We start from the raw sequence: 15,380 nt of genomic DNA on the forward strand, positions 1-15,380 counted from the left end.
AATTAATGCGGATGTCGTTACATGGTGCAGCAATTCATAGGACTGAGAGGAATATAATCTGTTTGGAGAGGCCTTCATCGATCAGTGTATTATTATAATGATGATATCATAATATAATGCTTGAGCTATATCCTAATTACGTACGAAAACAAACACTTCAACTGACTCAGCAAGGCGCGATCCTATTAACGTTACAATAATATATTCGAAGATTCGATCAATCTGTACGATTTTTGAAACTTTAAAATGTGAACAAAATCTTTATATTTAGATAATATAAGCTCGTAATTTATTTTATAAATCAAAGTAAATATTTAATTATTAACAACAATAGTTTCGTACCGAGGTTTTGCTGCTACTAAAGTAGCCGCAATTCACATTTTTTACTATGCTGCCACTGATCTTTTAAATTTCTTGTCATACGCTAATTATTATTTGCACCATGCAAATTGTCTATTTCACTGAAAGATATTCAGAATTTAACTAAGAAGCGTATATTTTCTAAATACATTTTGATTTTGTTTTTAGACAGGTACGTTAATTAAAATACTTTGTTGTGTTATTGTACGTTTTGTAACTATTAAGTTACTAGATTAGAGACATCCAGTAATACAACCCGCTTTAGGCGAAGCGTGAATTTAATATTTTTCATAAGCATATTTGAATCCGAAAAACCTTTGTGAAATTCTTGTGTCAGTTTATTTTCAACCCTCGTAAATATGATGATATCGGACATGCTACAGATTTTCACTTCCATACACCATTGCGACTTATATTTATGGAAAAATGATAACAGATATTAAACCAGTTTCGTGAAATAAAAACAAGCCACCCTTTTAAATCTTTGTTTATCAAAAATATATAAAACTTATAGCAGCGTTTATAGTCATAGTAAATTCCTTAGAAACAAAAAAAAAACAAAATTTTATTCGACATCTTTGGAACCCACCATATTTATTAAGTTAGGTATAACATATTGGGTGGATTTTTAAGTCATGTTCATAAATTACTGATTATTTTAAAAATGTTATTATTTTATATACAACTAAAAATCATAATTTATTTAATGAGTATTTGATTTTTTACGAGTGTCAACACTACGATTTTACTGTGACGTTTATCTACAAAACAATATACCACTCAAAACATGAACTTTGAGACGACAGCACTCAAAATAGAAGTTTCAGATTTAGTTGTTAAAAGAACAGCGTATCACTAATATACGATGAATTTAAAAGTTATTTTAATATTTGCGTGGTGTGTGGTAAGTGTATCAACAGCTGTACGAATTGAAAGTATGTGCATTGTAGTATAATTATATATTTCAGATTAATTTATTATTTAAAAAAATAATACTAATTATAAAATAGATTCTTTTTGAACCTAATACATTCGTTTGAATAAGCACATATTATATTATTATATACAACAATTTTAAAGATTCATACTATATTGAAATAAAATGAGTTTCTTGGTTCATCTTATAAGTATTGTGAAGTAATGCAATGGTAACTCTATTATATGCATTATTGTTTGTATAACGACCCCCATAATATTTTATATAGCATGGTATGTTAATTAATTAGTGTGGAAAAAGTAAGTATTCGAATTGGATCAAAAATATAAAATCTACGCTGATTTTAAACAATACCATTGTTGACTTATATTTCAGCATCTCGCAATCGACCCAGATTTCGAAGTGATTACATGTTTATGGAAAATGTTAATTTGTATTTAAAAGAGCATAAGGGTGCACGTAACTGGGTGGATGCCGTGTTGACATGCGAAGCAGAGGGATCTAAATTATTTGTACCAACGTCCAAAGCCCAGGTCGATGCAGTCCTCAACTTCAATAATATAAATACACGACATGAATCGACGTGGTTGGGAATCCATGACCAGTTCACTGAAGGAAAATTTCAAACATGCTCTGGTATGTATGTGATAAATTTTTACTTGAATAATTCTGCGGTCTTTGGTCAATTTGTGATAAGTGCTTAATTATATACACTGATCACTTGATTTATTTGGTAAATATATTTCACGAAAACCCTCATAAAAAAATACACTGGGGCATAATACCTACAACTAGATATAATCTTACGAGGATAAGAAAACTATTTAAATCAAGAAATATAATTCATAATATACAGAATACCTTTATAAATTCGTGTAAAAATCTACAATATAATTAATTAAAATATAATAATAATTAAAAAATAAAATAAATAACAGTACAGAAATATATTTATATGTACCTACCATGTAGCATAATGACATTATTTTTCTAATATTCCCAATTTAAAAAAAATCCAATTGGTCATAAAAGACGACAAAAAAATAATATATAAACAAATGTATGCCTACATTTTTTGACATTCACACCTTCAGTTTTATATTAATATGTTAAATCTAAAACGCAACAAAAAATCACGTTCAAGATATGTCTCAATTAACAGAGACATACTGAGTTACCTACACTCCACAGAGTTTAGGTTTTGATGAAATATATACTTACGTAAATACTGAATACATAAGTACAAGAACGCCAATAATAAATACGTGGCTAGCACCCAGATGTCTGTATTGCCTCCTGATTAGCGGGATTTGAATTAGGTATGTCAGTTCTGTTTAAACATAAGAAACAATTATTCGCGTGAACCATAAATAGATCGATAGTTTAGAGGTCAAAGCATTCATCCGGAAAGTAAAAGACGTGAGTTCGAGTCCCACTCGGCTAAACATATTTTTCTGGATTTTATTTAATTTTTCTAAAGTTTTTCAAAATGATTTTCTTTCTATAAGATAGAAATACGTTGAACAGAGAAATCGCATGCACTGATTATCATAAAATCAACATTGTACATAATAATATGTATAAGTATGGTAAAAATATTTATTTTGCAAAGGATGTGTAATTTGTAGATTATTTTATTATGACTTTTTGAGTTTGTGTTTTTTATGTTTGTTTGTTTAACTATAGAATTACAGTAGGATTGTGGTTATTAGCTTTGTAAAATTTACAATTAATATTGCAGTATTTTTTGGTTTACAAGGGATACATTGAAGAATTAAAGGTTCAAATTTCTCTGATGAAAAAGTCACTTTGTATTTTAATAAATTTATCAAATATAAACAATTAGACATAAGTTATTATATCTGTTAATACTTAAGTATGTTTCATCGAATAGTTTATGTCACGCACAATAAAGGCTGAATATTTTAATTTACACGATCACCTCTATTTTTTTAATCTCGAATCTAAAGGTCACACATTTTAAGGTAGCAGACTTTTACCTTTTATACTTTTTAATTGGGCTGTAGTCTTTTGCGATACCTACTGAATTATTCAAAAACACTGCATGGCTAAGATTAAAATTTATTGACTGTCTATCGGATGGCATTTCCATATTTTATAGGAGGTTAACTATCGGTATTATTGAAGTAGTATATATAATTCATTAAAGTCATAGCTAACCTTTTGTGAACCCTTTGACAGCATATTTAAATATTTTGAATAACAATTTATTCACATTTGTCGTTTTGTGTAAAATTTAGTTAAAACATGTATGTTTATATTGACCCATAGGTTAAATAAATATAAGAGATATAAAATAAATAGCATGTGATAATATAATATAATAGTATGCGTAAAATTAAAATGTATTACACATAATATACCTATCTAATTGATTAATACTGAATATGCACAACATTTATTAATATATTTTTTTTATTCAATGAATAATTCACAAGATTTAAGTATGTAACATTATTTGATTGAACATACATAATTTGAAAACATAATATATAACTACTAGAAAAAATCTTTTTGAAAAAAATACATCGCCCAGCGGCACTCAAACTTGAATTCACTTGATGCAGGATAGGACGCACATAACTTAGACAGTAGAGCACATTGGCGCAAAGTCAGAGTTTGGCCAGATGTGATTAGTCTGATTGATGCAAAATAATTCATATGACTTGAAAGATACGAATTTAAGTCCCACTCGATTGAACTTTTTTCTATGATTTAAAAAAGGGTGTGTTTCTGAAATTTTTCGAAATTATGTAATCTTTATATTCTTCTTGTTTTGTTCGATATAAGCTTCAAAGAGGATAGTATAAAAAATAAGCATGGCTATTATGATACTTAAAAGTCAAAGATTATATCCAGTTATCGTTTTGATAACCAAAAATTAATATATTATTACAATTAATTACTATAGCTGTTACATACATTTGAGTGTGGGTATTTTTGTAGGTACTAAAACTGTGTTACACTAATGTCAGATGGAACTTTCAGTGACGTTACCTGTAGCAGACTTTTACCGTACGTTTGTTCAAAAGAACAAGACAAACCAATATGTGAAAATATTATCTATGGTATGTAATTTGAAATGAAAATTAGAAAAAGCTTTATTACGCATATTTTGTTGTAGTGTATTTTTGAAACTAATTCGTAATATTGATTTAAAATAAATACATAACTATTATTTCATACAATATACATATTCGTATTTTTACTGTATCGTTTTCTATGACAGTCCGTGAGTGACACGGAACATAAGTGTTAATAATTAGCGGCTACCAACCAATTTATTAGGTCAACTGAATAAATAAATGCCCATTCTTTATTATTAATTGCTTATCAAATGAAACTAATTAATATTTGTATTGGCTTAAATAATATTTTCAGGGTGCGATGGAAAGATAATATTTAGAAACGATTATGTATTTGTCAATAGTATCAAGTCATATCTAAAGTATCACAATGCCCAAAATTGGCAAGATGCAGTGGCCACTTGCTTAGCTGAAGATACCACACTCTACATACCTAAATCTGAGATTGAAATTACTGAAGTATTATCAAGGAAAAAAATTGCCGATACATATTTGTGGATTGGTGTTCACGATATATTCAAAGAAGGGAATTTTGTTTCATTGGAAGGTCAATTATTGTTTTACTATTTTTTTTATATATTTTTTTTAATTTTTAGTATAAATTTACGAAATTAAAAAATAACTGCAAAATTTATAAATCTTTTCAAATTTTGAAATATGATTATCGCATACCTACTCAAAAAATGTATTAGCTCTAGAGATCTGTCCATTAACAATGGGCATAATATGTTTGGTGCTTATTTTGGGCTGGATGAATGATTTTTCCATTCTCGTATGTGCGTAACTCCTTCATTTCATGACTTAAAAAATCTTTTTCAAGGTATTTAATTTTTTATCCAATAGCCTATTGTACACGTCATGTATGGTATATACATCGATTTCCTTCGCTGTACTCCCTACATCTCTGGTTGAGTTTTTCTTTATAAAGATAATATATTTTTACATTGCTTTCTTCTAATTGTTTTCCACAAATTTAATGCGTGAATTATGACATTATGAAATACTTTTCATAGATAACATTTATTGAATAGAAAGTCTATATATAGATATAACATACTTTTTTTAGCGTTTATCGAATAAAATTGAATATTTAAATGATTACTATTATTATATATTATAGATACCTAGTGTCATTTTTTTTGTTAGGAACAACTATTAATCGACTATACAATAAATGGGGACCGTCTGATCCAAACAATTGGGGAAATATTGAGCATTGCGTGTTCATTGCGGGTGACAAAACTCTATTGGATGCAGAGTGTGCGAGGAAGCACGCATTCTTTTGCATAAAAAAAGTTGACATAGCTCCTTGCAGTAACGACTTCACAAGCATTGGTGAGTATTTAAAAAAAATAAGCTATATTACGTTACTAAAGACCAGCAAAATATTTTCAATGTTATAATTCAATTACTGATCAATGATTTCTACTTGTACACGATTAAAATACATATTATAAACCTTGGCACGGCTTGAAATGTATTTTCCATCTTGAGCGCTTACCTTTGTTAATCAAAATAGCTAATCAATAATTTAATAGTTTGTTGACCTATAGTATGATAAAATATTTGTGTATAGTAACAAATCAAGTCCATTGTATAGTTCATAATAATATGTTAATGCCGCCATATATAGTGAAACGTATGGACGAATCATAAATTATTATTTTTCAGAAAATTATAGCTATCCCAAATTTCGAAGCGACTTCGTGTTTGTCGAAAGTATGAATCTGTATTTAAAAGAACACCAATCTAGGAGCAATTGGGTAAACGCTTTATTGACGTGTAGCGCAGAAGGAGCCAAATTGTTTGTACCGACATCGAAAGACCAAGTCGACGCAGTCCTCAGTTTCAATAACATTCATTCAAGATATGAATCGACGTGGCTGGGGATCCATGACCAGTTCACCGAAGGACAATTTCAAACATATTCTGGTATTCATTAGTAGTATTAATATATTTAATTTATTATTAATTCATCTTAAAATAAAATCGTGAAAAAGTTTGCTGTAAGACTGTGTGAAAATGCAAAGCTAGATCCAAACGTAATACATTTAAAATAGATTGTATTTATTCACTATATACTATTTTTGAAAAACCATTTGCAAAACTCTCTATGGCCCATCAGTTTATAAAATATTCTTATAGTATCGATGGGTAACAGTGTTCTGCGTGTGTTTATATAGATAAAGAAATCACGACACCCCTTTAAAGCCACTTCACCTATAAAGTAAAATCATTGGCAAGTTTATCATAAACATAACTTTTTACACAAAAAAATTTGCTTACTGTACAATTTCGTTAGGTTTCGATGTGATTTTCCATTGGAGATACATTCCCTACGGGGTTTCAGATGATTTCAGTATTTTTGGCGACAATAGTTTAACATCACTGATTTATATCGTATACCATAATGGATAATTTAAAATCTTCTATTTTTGTGTTTTCGTCAATAATCTTTTCGAACTAAACTTAACTACCTCTTCTCTTATTTTTTTCTAAATCCGATAGTGTGGTAATCTAATGGATTATCTTAGGTACTCCTATTACTGAAGTCTACAATAATTGGAGATCAGGTCAACCAAATAATCGCGATGGAAAAGAAAATTGTGCTATGCTTGCATCTGATGGAACTTTCATCGATGTAACCTGTAACAGACGATTGCCTTATGTTTGTACGAGAGAAAAGGAAATGACTGCCGATCAAAATATTGTATATGGTAAGTAATTTGATGTTATAATATTAATACTTTCGACCGCAGGTACTTGATGGATTGATGGTATTATTTAAAAAAAAATGTTATAAAAGTAGATACCATGTAAGAGTCATTTCATTAGTTAACTCCATTAATTATTTTTCTTAGAATTGACGATTTACACCTCTTGAGTATATTATTTTTATTGTTTATAAAAAATAATGACCTATTATTAGGTTTGAAGATTTTTATAATAATACGCTATCCAGTGTATTGTTATTAATAGGATAGGGTTTTTACTAATTAGGTTTTTTACTGACACTTCGACTAGATAGGTAGGTAATGGAGTTTTTACATACTTTATTGTATTGATTCACTATATGAGGTTAAGGAGTTAAGAGTATTCGTTGTCAGTGTGTTATTGCCTTTGGTGAGTGTACACTACGCCTGAAGATGCCGAAAGGCGAAACCCGGGTCGCGAGAAACGACTTAAATGGAATAGTACAGAGCTTGAATCCATTATAATTTTGATATATTTTAAATTCATAAATAAGATATAAATGAATACGATTCTAGTTTTAGTATATCTCATCGTAGTCGCATTTATCATCATTGAGGATCGTATAAATTTAAATAGTCTATTTCTTCATTATAATCATACGACTATCTTTACCGTCTGCATAGTAGAGAACCAACATTATGAAATAATTTGCTGTTTTGAGACTTTTACGGTTATTTGTTACTGTAATTATTACTGCATTATTAGAATATCACTGCGTTTTTCACTTTCTTATCTCAATGATCCCGAAACATCGGTGACAACCCAAAAATCTATTAAGATAATTGACTGTTAATGGTGATATTTTCAGGATCAGATGGAAAAGAAATATTCAGAAATGATTACGATTTTGTCCAAAACATCAACTCATATTTGAAACGCCATGATGCACAAAATTGGCAAGAAGCAGTAGCTACTTGTCTATCTGAAGAGGCTATACTATATATACCAAAATCTGAGGCCGAGATCACAGAGGTAATATCACGAAAAAAAAGTACGGATGACTATCTGTGGATTGGTTTACAAGATATATTTCAAGAAGGAAATTTTGTTTCTTTGGAAGGTAAATATACCTAAGTGATATAAAAATGTGTCCCATCCCAGATCTGAATGGGTTTATTAAATGATTAGAAACCATACTTCATAAAAAAACTGTTGAACCGTTTTTAGTTGGTCCGTTTACGAATAAAGTCTGTTGGTTCAGCTATTTTTTCAATAATAAATAAATACAATGCAAAAAATTATGAAACCGTTTTTAATACTACTATTTCGTATAAAATCTATAGGCATGTATATAACAATTTTTCATTTTTACATTTGTAGAATAGTGTTAATTAATTAGTTAGTGTACGATTAATATAATGTTATTTAAAATATATTTTCTTGATTAGGACAATCCATTGACAGCATATATAATATATGGGGACCTTCTGATCCAAACAATTGGGGAAATAATGAGCATTGTGTATTCATCGCAGCTGACAAAAATCTACTGGATGCGGAATGTGCGAGGAAACACGCATTCTTTTGCATGAAAAAAATGAATACAGCTTCTTCTAATGATAACTACACAATAATTGGTAATGTTTTCATTCTATTTTATAATTAAAGAAATATTTTAACTAATTATTTGTCGACGAATTATTTCATTCATAATTGTTTATTTGGATTACTTTGTATATAATTGTGTAAAAGTTAAAATAAATTCTGTGAATGAAAAGAGTTTTTTGTCTCTTGGCATTGTGTCATAAACGTTAATAAGTAAATGAATCTTATAAAATCATGAATAATACAGACACATGTAATAAGGTTACTGGCATATGATACATTATAACTTTTCAGAAAATGATAATTGTCCGAATTTCCCAAGTGATTACGTGTTTGTAGAAAATATGAATCTATACGTAAAAGAGTTCCCAGCTAGAAGTAATTGGATAACCGCACTTTTAACATGTAATGGAGAAGGCGCCAAATTATTTGTACCGACATCAAAAGCCCAAATCGACGAAGTGCTCAATTTCAATAATATTCGTACAAGATATGACTCAACGTGGCTGGGAATCCATGACCAGTTTAGTGAAAGCCAATTTCAAACATTTTCTGGTACATATTTATGACTATATAATATTATCAATAAAAAAATTTCACTTAAAAATAATTTGAAAAATAAAATTAGACAAAATTTTTTGCATGTCAGTGTAATGTTTTATCACAATATTATGGATTATCTCAGGTACTCTTGTTTCTGAAGTCTACAGCAATTGGAAAACAGGGCAGCCAGATAATCTTGGAGGAAAAGAAAATTGTGCTATGCTTGCATCCGATGGAACATACATGGATGTATCCTGTGAGAGACTATTGCCTCATGTGTGCACGAAAGAAAAAGAAACAGTGGCTACTGAAAATATTGTGTATGGTGAGCATTTTAAAAACTTTCAATTTCACGATAACGATGAAAACTTTAAGATGCTTGTTTTTTGTCTATAATATATAATAAAAAAATTAAATTAACATAATTATTTCTGTTGAATAAGCTTTTCCCTCTTTCGCCGTTACAGTAAATGATTTTATTTCTAGGGTCAGATGGAAATGAAATATTCAGAAATGATTATGAGTTTGTCCAAAATATTCACTCATATTTGAAACGTCATGAAGCCCAAAATTGGCAAAGCGCAGTAACCACATGTCTAAGTGAAGAAGCCATGCTCTATATACCAAAATCTGAGGTCGAAATCACAGAGGTTCTGTCAAGAAAAAAAAGTACGGATGATTATATGTGGATTGGCGTACAAGATATATTCCAAGAAGGAAATTTTGTTTCATTAGAAGGTATTTTTTTTTTAATCATATGAAATTATGTTTTATTGGAAGGTAATTATTATGATATACTAGTAGCTAAATTTTCATACGGGTCTACACAAAATTTCAAGGTTTTTAGTTAATGATGCCATTTGATATAGAAACATCTTTTAATATTCACTAAAAAACAACTCAAAAAACTGCCCAGCGAAATTAATACCCTTTCTGGAATTAATAACTAATTCAATTCAATATGGGAACATACAGATTGATTCTTTATAATAGAATAAATCTTTGTCTTCAATAATTCATCTGTTGCATTTCATTGAGTATGAATAAACTTTATGCCACTAATATTTTTTTTTAAATCACATTTACATTACTCATCAAGATTGTTAAAAATAGAAAGAGAATTTTTTGAATAAAAAAAATAATACGCTGATATAATAAAGTTTATGAATTGTTCCCGTATACCCCGGTCTCTTAGTAATATAAAATATTTTTTTAATGTGTGTCTCATTCAGAACCTGAACCCTTTGAGTTGCGCAAATGGCAGACGATCATCCCTCGTAAAATACACTTTACGTACTTCTACTCGTTGGAAACCCATTTACGAAAAACAAATATTTATTCACATACTTAATATTTAAATATTCACTCCCACAATGACCGAGCGGTTTACGCGTCGGATTATAATATCGTGGGTCAAAAGTTTGAATCCTGGGTCTGAATCACGTCATATTGTTTTTCGATGTGTCTTTGGAGTCAGAGTATGGCTAACATCAATTTCTCGTAAAATCAAAAATCTTTTTTTTTATACAAACCTCGATATGATATGCCATAATATGATCTTCTTAGGATCGGACATAAAAAAATGTAGTACCTATATTTTCAAATACATATAATGCTCTACCTTTTTACTAACTCATTTACTGCACTTCAGGATAGTATCATATTATGGTAAGTAAAAGATTGCGCCATTTCCCTCGGTTTATTAAACTTATGGATTAGTTATTTACTTATCCATTATTTATTATATGCATACAACACCTACTATTTAATTAACTATTTCTTTTATTCAACGAATAATTCACAAGATTTTAAGAATGTACCATTTTAATTATCGAACATACATAATTCTGAAAATACTCATGAGAAAATGATAACAAAAATCGATCCCCTACCCACTACCGTAACTCAATTTGGAGAGCACTTTTGAGCAGGTATTAAAAAGGCCAATAGTTCAAATTTGTCGCAATTAAGCACGGCAGTCGTAGCGTAGTTGTAATGTACAAGACGCGATACCCAAGAGACGCAGGTTCGATACCTGCCGAGTGTCTTACTTTTTTCAAAAAAGATTTTTCTGTTGGCTATATTTTCTCATGAGTGTTTTCAGAATTATGTACCTACTATTTAGATTTGTAATATATTTTCGTTTTTATATTTGTCGAATAATGTTGATTAGACAGTATCATTATTGTCGTACATTTTTAAGTTGTGACTAGGGAATCCAATCCCGAGCCAAAATTCTGATCCCGGGATTTCGGGATTACAATTTGACAATCCGTTGATCCCGGGACTGGTCCCGGGATTGGCATTTTTTTCCATTGTTAATATAAAAATTTTATATTTACAAATAACATTGATAAAATCGGTCAAAAATAAATCTAGTATAATGTATACTATTTAAGACATTTATTGTGAATATTGTATACGTTCAATCTTGGAAATACACAAGTTTAATGGAGTAAATATTATTGTAATATAAATAATAATGTAAATTTAATATGAGATTGCTGTTTCTGATAGTAAAGACATAATGAATGGATTAGCGAGATTTCAAATAGTAAAGCAAATAATCATGGCGTACTTATGGCCTTTCCGCATCATAAATCTAATTAGTCAGCCAAATATGAAACTGCCGTAAAACGGATGATATCATGGTAGAATTACTTTGTTAAAAGTGCGAAGCTTTGTTTTTTCCCAATCTTTCTCATTTTTAATAATTCATGTGAAAAAATAAAATGAATCGGCAACCTACACATGGGTATAAATCAAACTTCATTCAAACTCAGTTTATTTCTAATGTAGCTATTTTTTAATAAAAGTATTTTTTCTGTTTTATTTTCGCTTTTATTTTATTTTCCATAAAAATTGATAAAAAAATCAATCCCGAAATCCCGGGATTATGTTTATCAATCCGGGTATCGAAAATAGCTCGGGATCCCTAGTTGTGACAGTACAATTTCATACCGAATTAATAATAGTTTATTTGATTTCCGATTTTATTAAAAATATATATTATCGATTAGGACAATCTCTTAATAGCCTGTACAACAAATGGGGACCGGTTGATCCTAACAATTGGCAAAATAAAGAGCATTGTGTGTTCATCGCGGCTGACAAAACTCTACTGGATGCGGAATGTGCGAGGAAACACGCGTTCTTTTGCCTGAAGGAATCTAGCTTCCCAGACTGGAGTCTTATTGGTAATTATTGATTCATAATTATCATTCTCCACGACACGATTATGTACGTACACCAATACTCTTTACAGATTTTTACTTGCTACTCAGTCGTTCCTACAGAAAGCCGCTAACAATTTAATCGAAATGGAACTAATGAATGGTTATAACCATTGATATACTACTGGATGAATCATAATATGCTTCTTAAAATGACGCCCGATTTTCAGCGACCCGACCAGTGTTAAAACTTACTGTTTTAATATCAGCGGACTTAACTCGATATAAGCTCACTTAATATTTGTCTCGAAAACGACCTGGAAATAATTATGAGTAAGCCTGATCTAGCTTGCATCTTACTCTAACTAATAGTCAGCGCATGACGACTTGCTCTGTCCGCTCAGACATGAATTTTTGGTAGCTTGCAAGCTTTGGGTTGCAGAAACCCTTAGGGTCACTATTCCAATAACGCAAATTCAGTTTTACAGTCAGGGCAATACGGGTGAAATTCGGGAATCCATGTTAACGGTCTTAACGCATTATACCTACAAGGAAATATTATAAGACGATGTTCGTAATATCTTCTTTTGTGGTACATTTTTAAAATGACCCTTGTATGGGAACTCCTCATCTAGTAGTATATCAATGGTTATAACACAACATAACCAACTAAACCATGCCGGTCTTTAACAACACCCGGCCTAAATTTGATGTATCAAGAGACACTTAATGGTCACGTGAGCCGTCTTTAGTTGTTTCATATAGGTATGTCACGGGAGCAGTCACCCAAGACTGAAGTCACCAACCACAAAACTGTGTATAGACTATAGACCGAGATTATTTGCCTTTTATCTAACAGTTCTATCGGTGAGAGGAGCACATATAAAATTAAAATAGATTATCAAGAAACTGAAATTTCTAATACCTGTTGTTATTAATTATTATTAGTTGGTACTTATATTATTGACGTTTCTCATTAGTTAACTCCATAAATTACCAATACGGTACCCAGCGCCTTTGGTTTTTTCCAGTATTGACTATTTATATGCCTATTGAATGTTTTTTTGGTGATTAGGTATAAAATTATCTATTAGGTAGAGTTTTTTACAAACACTTCAAGTATTTTTTATATATTTGATCCTTGACTTAGGTAGTAGGTGATAAAGTTTTTACCTAGTTTATTGTATTAATTTACTATATATGTTAGACTTGAGTGTATTCGTTGTCCGTGTATTTTTGCCATTGGTGAGTGCGCATAGTGCATGAAGATGCCGAAAGGCAAAACCTGGATCGCAAAAAACGACTCGAATGGAATATTAATCTTAAATCCATTAGAATTCACATTGACTTGAATTTACATTGAATTAATATTGAATCATACATTGATAAATAAGTAATACCAAAATCAATATAATAGGTAGGTAATAAAACATATTTACTTTTACATCACCATAACCGTTTTTTTACCAATTCGAAATGCCAATTTTATTCTTTTTAATTTGAAAATTTATTATAAAAGTATGAATACCAAAGTATAGTTTACTTATGTTATGTTTCAGATCAAAGGTTTGTACCAGCGCAATGATTTACAACCGACTAAAGGAAAACGTTAAAAAAATGGACATGGCAACACACCGAGGTTTAATAGAAACCTACTGCCAAATTTGCGAATAACGTCTAAAATTGCCAAATGAAAACTATTTTTTTCATAAAGTCGTCCATCCACAGAACAGATTTTTTTCTTCCTTGCGTGCGTCGCAATTTTGTTTCAAGCAAGTGGTTGAATATTTTGACTGTTTTGTTAGTAAAGTTTGAACTTTTCCTTACGGCTACTTATTTTGATACCAGATAAATACAGCTTAATTTGGATTAAATTAAATAATACCATTGAGGGTGCCTGGTTACATTACGTGAATTAAATAATGATTTTTTATCAATCATTGCTTTTTCGATTACAATCATTATTCATATCTTCCTTTCAAAAAGGTTTCCTTAGCAAAGCTTTTTATTATCAAGATTATTATATGATTTATCTTTAAAGAGCCTACCTAGATTTATTATACATTATTGGGGGCATATTGACATATAAATATATATATATTTATATATAAATAAATAAAATTTACACTTTATCGTCATTTCAATTCTTCCTTTGATGAATATTATTACGTATGGGTATATTTTAGTGCGTGAGGGCGAACCAATTTTTTATAGAAGCAGTCAGACGTCAGAAGTCAGACGCAGACACAAGGGATCGAACTTTAAACGAACTGCCTGGGTAGAAGGAATGTACCCGGAAAAGTGTGAGAGTCCGCCGTTGAAATTAAGCTATAAGTAGTAGGCGGAGCTAATTACCCCCCCCCCCTCCACACCAAACCATTTTGCTGTGTGTGCACCTGACAGAAGTGATCTACGAGCTTGAATATAATGAAGGTGTAATGACACGACACGTTACGGTACAGTTTTACCGAGTATAGCCATGAGTCCCAGACATTCCGCATTAAGTTGAACGTTCCCACAAATTTTGGAAAGCAAGAAGTACGCCTGAATAATCTCGAGATTTATATGCAACCAAGCAGATGTCACTGCCTAAATTAAATAAATACACAAATAAATTTTATTTTTCAACCACTAATTACAATTTTTAGTTAGTAATAAACTCTCGTAATTAAATGATGTCGTAAAAGCATAAGTCAATAATCGTTTGTTTTAGAGAGTTTTCGTCAGCTATTTTCAATCTAAGCACTAAATAATCGCTTAGTACGTATACTTCACCACTGCTATACAACCTTCTCAAATTGATCAAAATAGTTCCGCGTTTGTTTAACAAAGCAAAACGGAGGATGCTTTTAAACAATGTATGGAGTATTTGCTAAGACGAAGTGTCGTTTACTATTCTCATGGTTGCGTAAACTATAATATGACTTTCCTAATGCAATTTCCCGTTACTGATTGCCCACC

At 30.3% G+C, this 15,380-nt stretch overlaps 1 protein-coding gene across 1 annotated transcript; it reads left to right on the forward strand.

Annotated features, from left to right (window-relative positions):
* Positions 1-1,138: 1,138 nt before the first annotated feature.
* Positions 1,139-14,359, forward strand: LOC147072161 (secretory phospholipase A2 receptor-like). The gene is made up of 14 exons (XM_085947653.1): positions 1,139-1,295; positions 1,673-1,941; positions 4,230-4,386; positions 4,700-4,951; positions 5,551-5,739; positions 6,076-6,336; positions 6,939-7,121; positions 7,967-8,218; positions 8,547-8,735; positions 8,998-9,258; positions 9,389-9,571; positions 9,733-9,984; positions 12,267-12,443; positions 13,979-14,359. The coding sequence occupies exons 3-14, from the start codon at positions 4,287-4,289 to the stop codon at positions 14,002-14,004; spliced, it is 2,325 nt and encodes a 774-aa protein (XP_085803779.1). The 5' UTR covers positions 1,139-1,295; positions 1,673-1,941; positions 4,230-4,286; the 3' UTR covers positions 14,005-14,359.
* The last annotated feature ends 1,021 nt before the right edge of the window (positions 14,360-15,380 follow it).

The sequence above is a fragment of the Rhyacophila brunnea genome, unplaced genomic scaffold (genome assembly GCF_057557595.1).
Source record: "Rhyacophila brunnea isolate RB1 unplaced genomic scaffold, BYU_Rbru_1.0 scaffold_2, whole genome shotgun sequence".
Lineage (NCBI taxonomy): Eukaryota > Metazoa > Arthropoda > Insecta > Trichoptera > Rhyacophilidae > Rhyacophila > Rhyacophila brunnea.

Bases quoted from the DNA above. Each gene is read 5' to 3' on its own strand.
- LOC147072161 (XM_085947653.1), top strand. From the start codon at position 4,287: ATGTCAGATGGAACTTTCAGTGACGTTACCTGTAGCAGACTTTTACCG. The intron at 6,337-6,938 runs GTATTCATTAGT...GGATTATCTTAG, and splicing joins ACAATTTCAAACATATTCTG to GTACTCCTATTACTGAAGTC. The intron at 9,572-9,732 runs GTGAGCATTTTA...TTTTATTTCTAG, and splicing joins TACTGAAAATATTGTGTATG to GGTCAGATGGAAATGAAATA.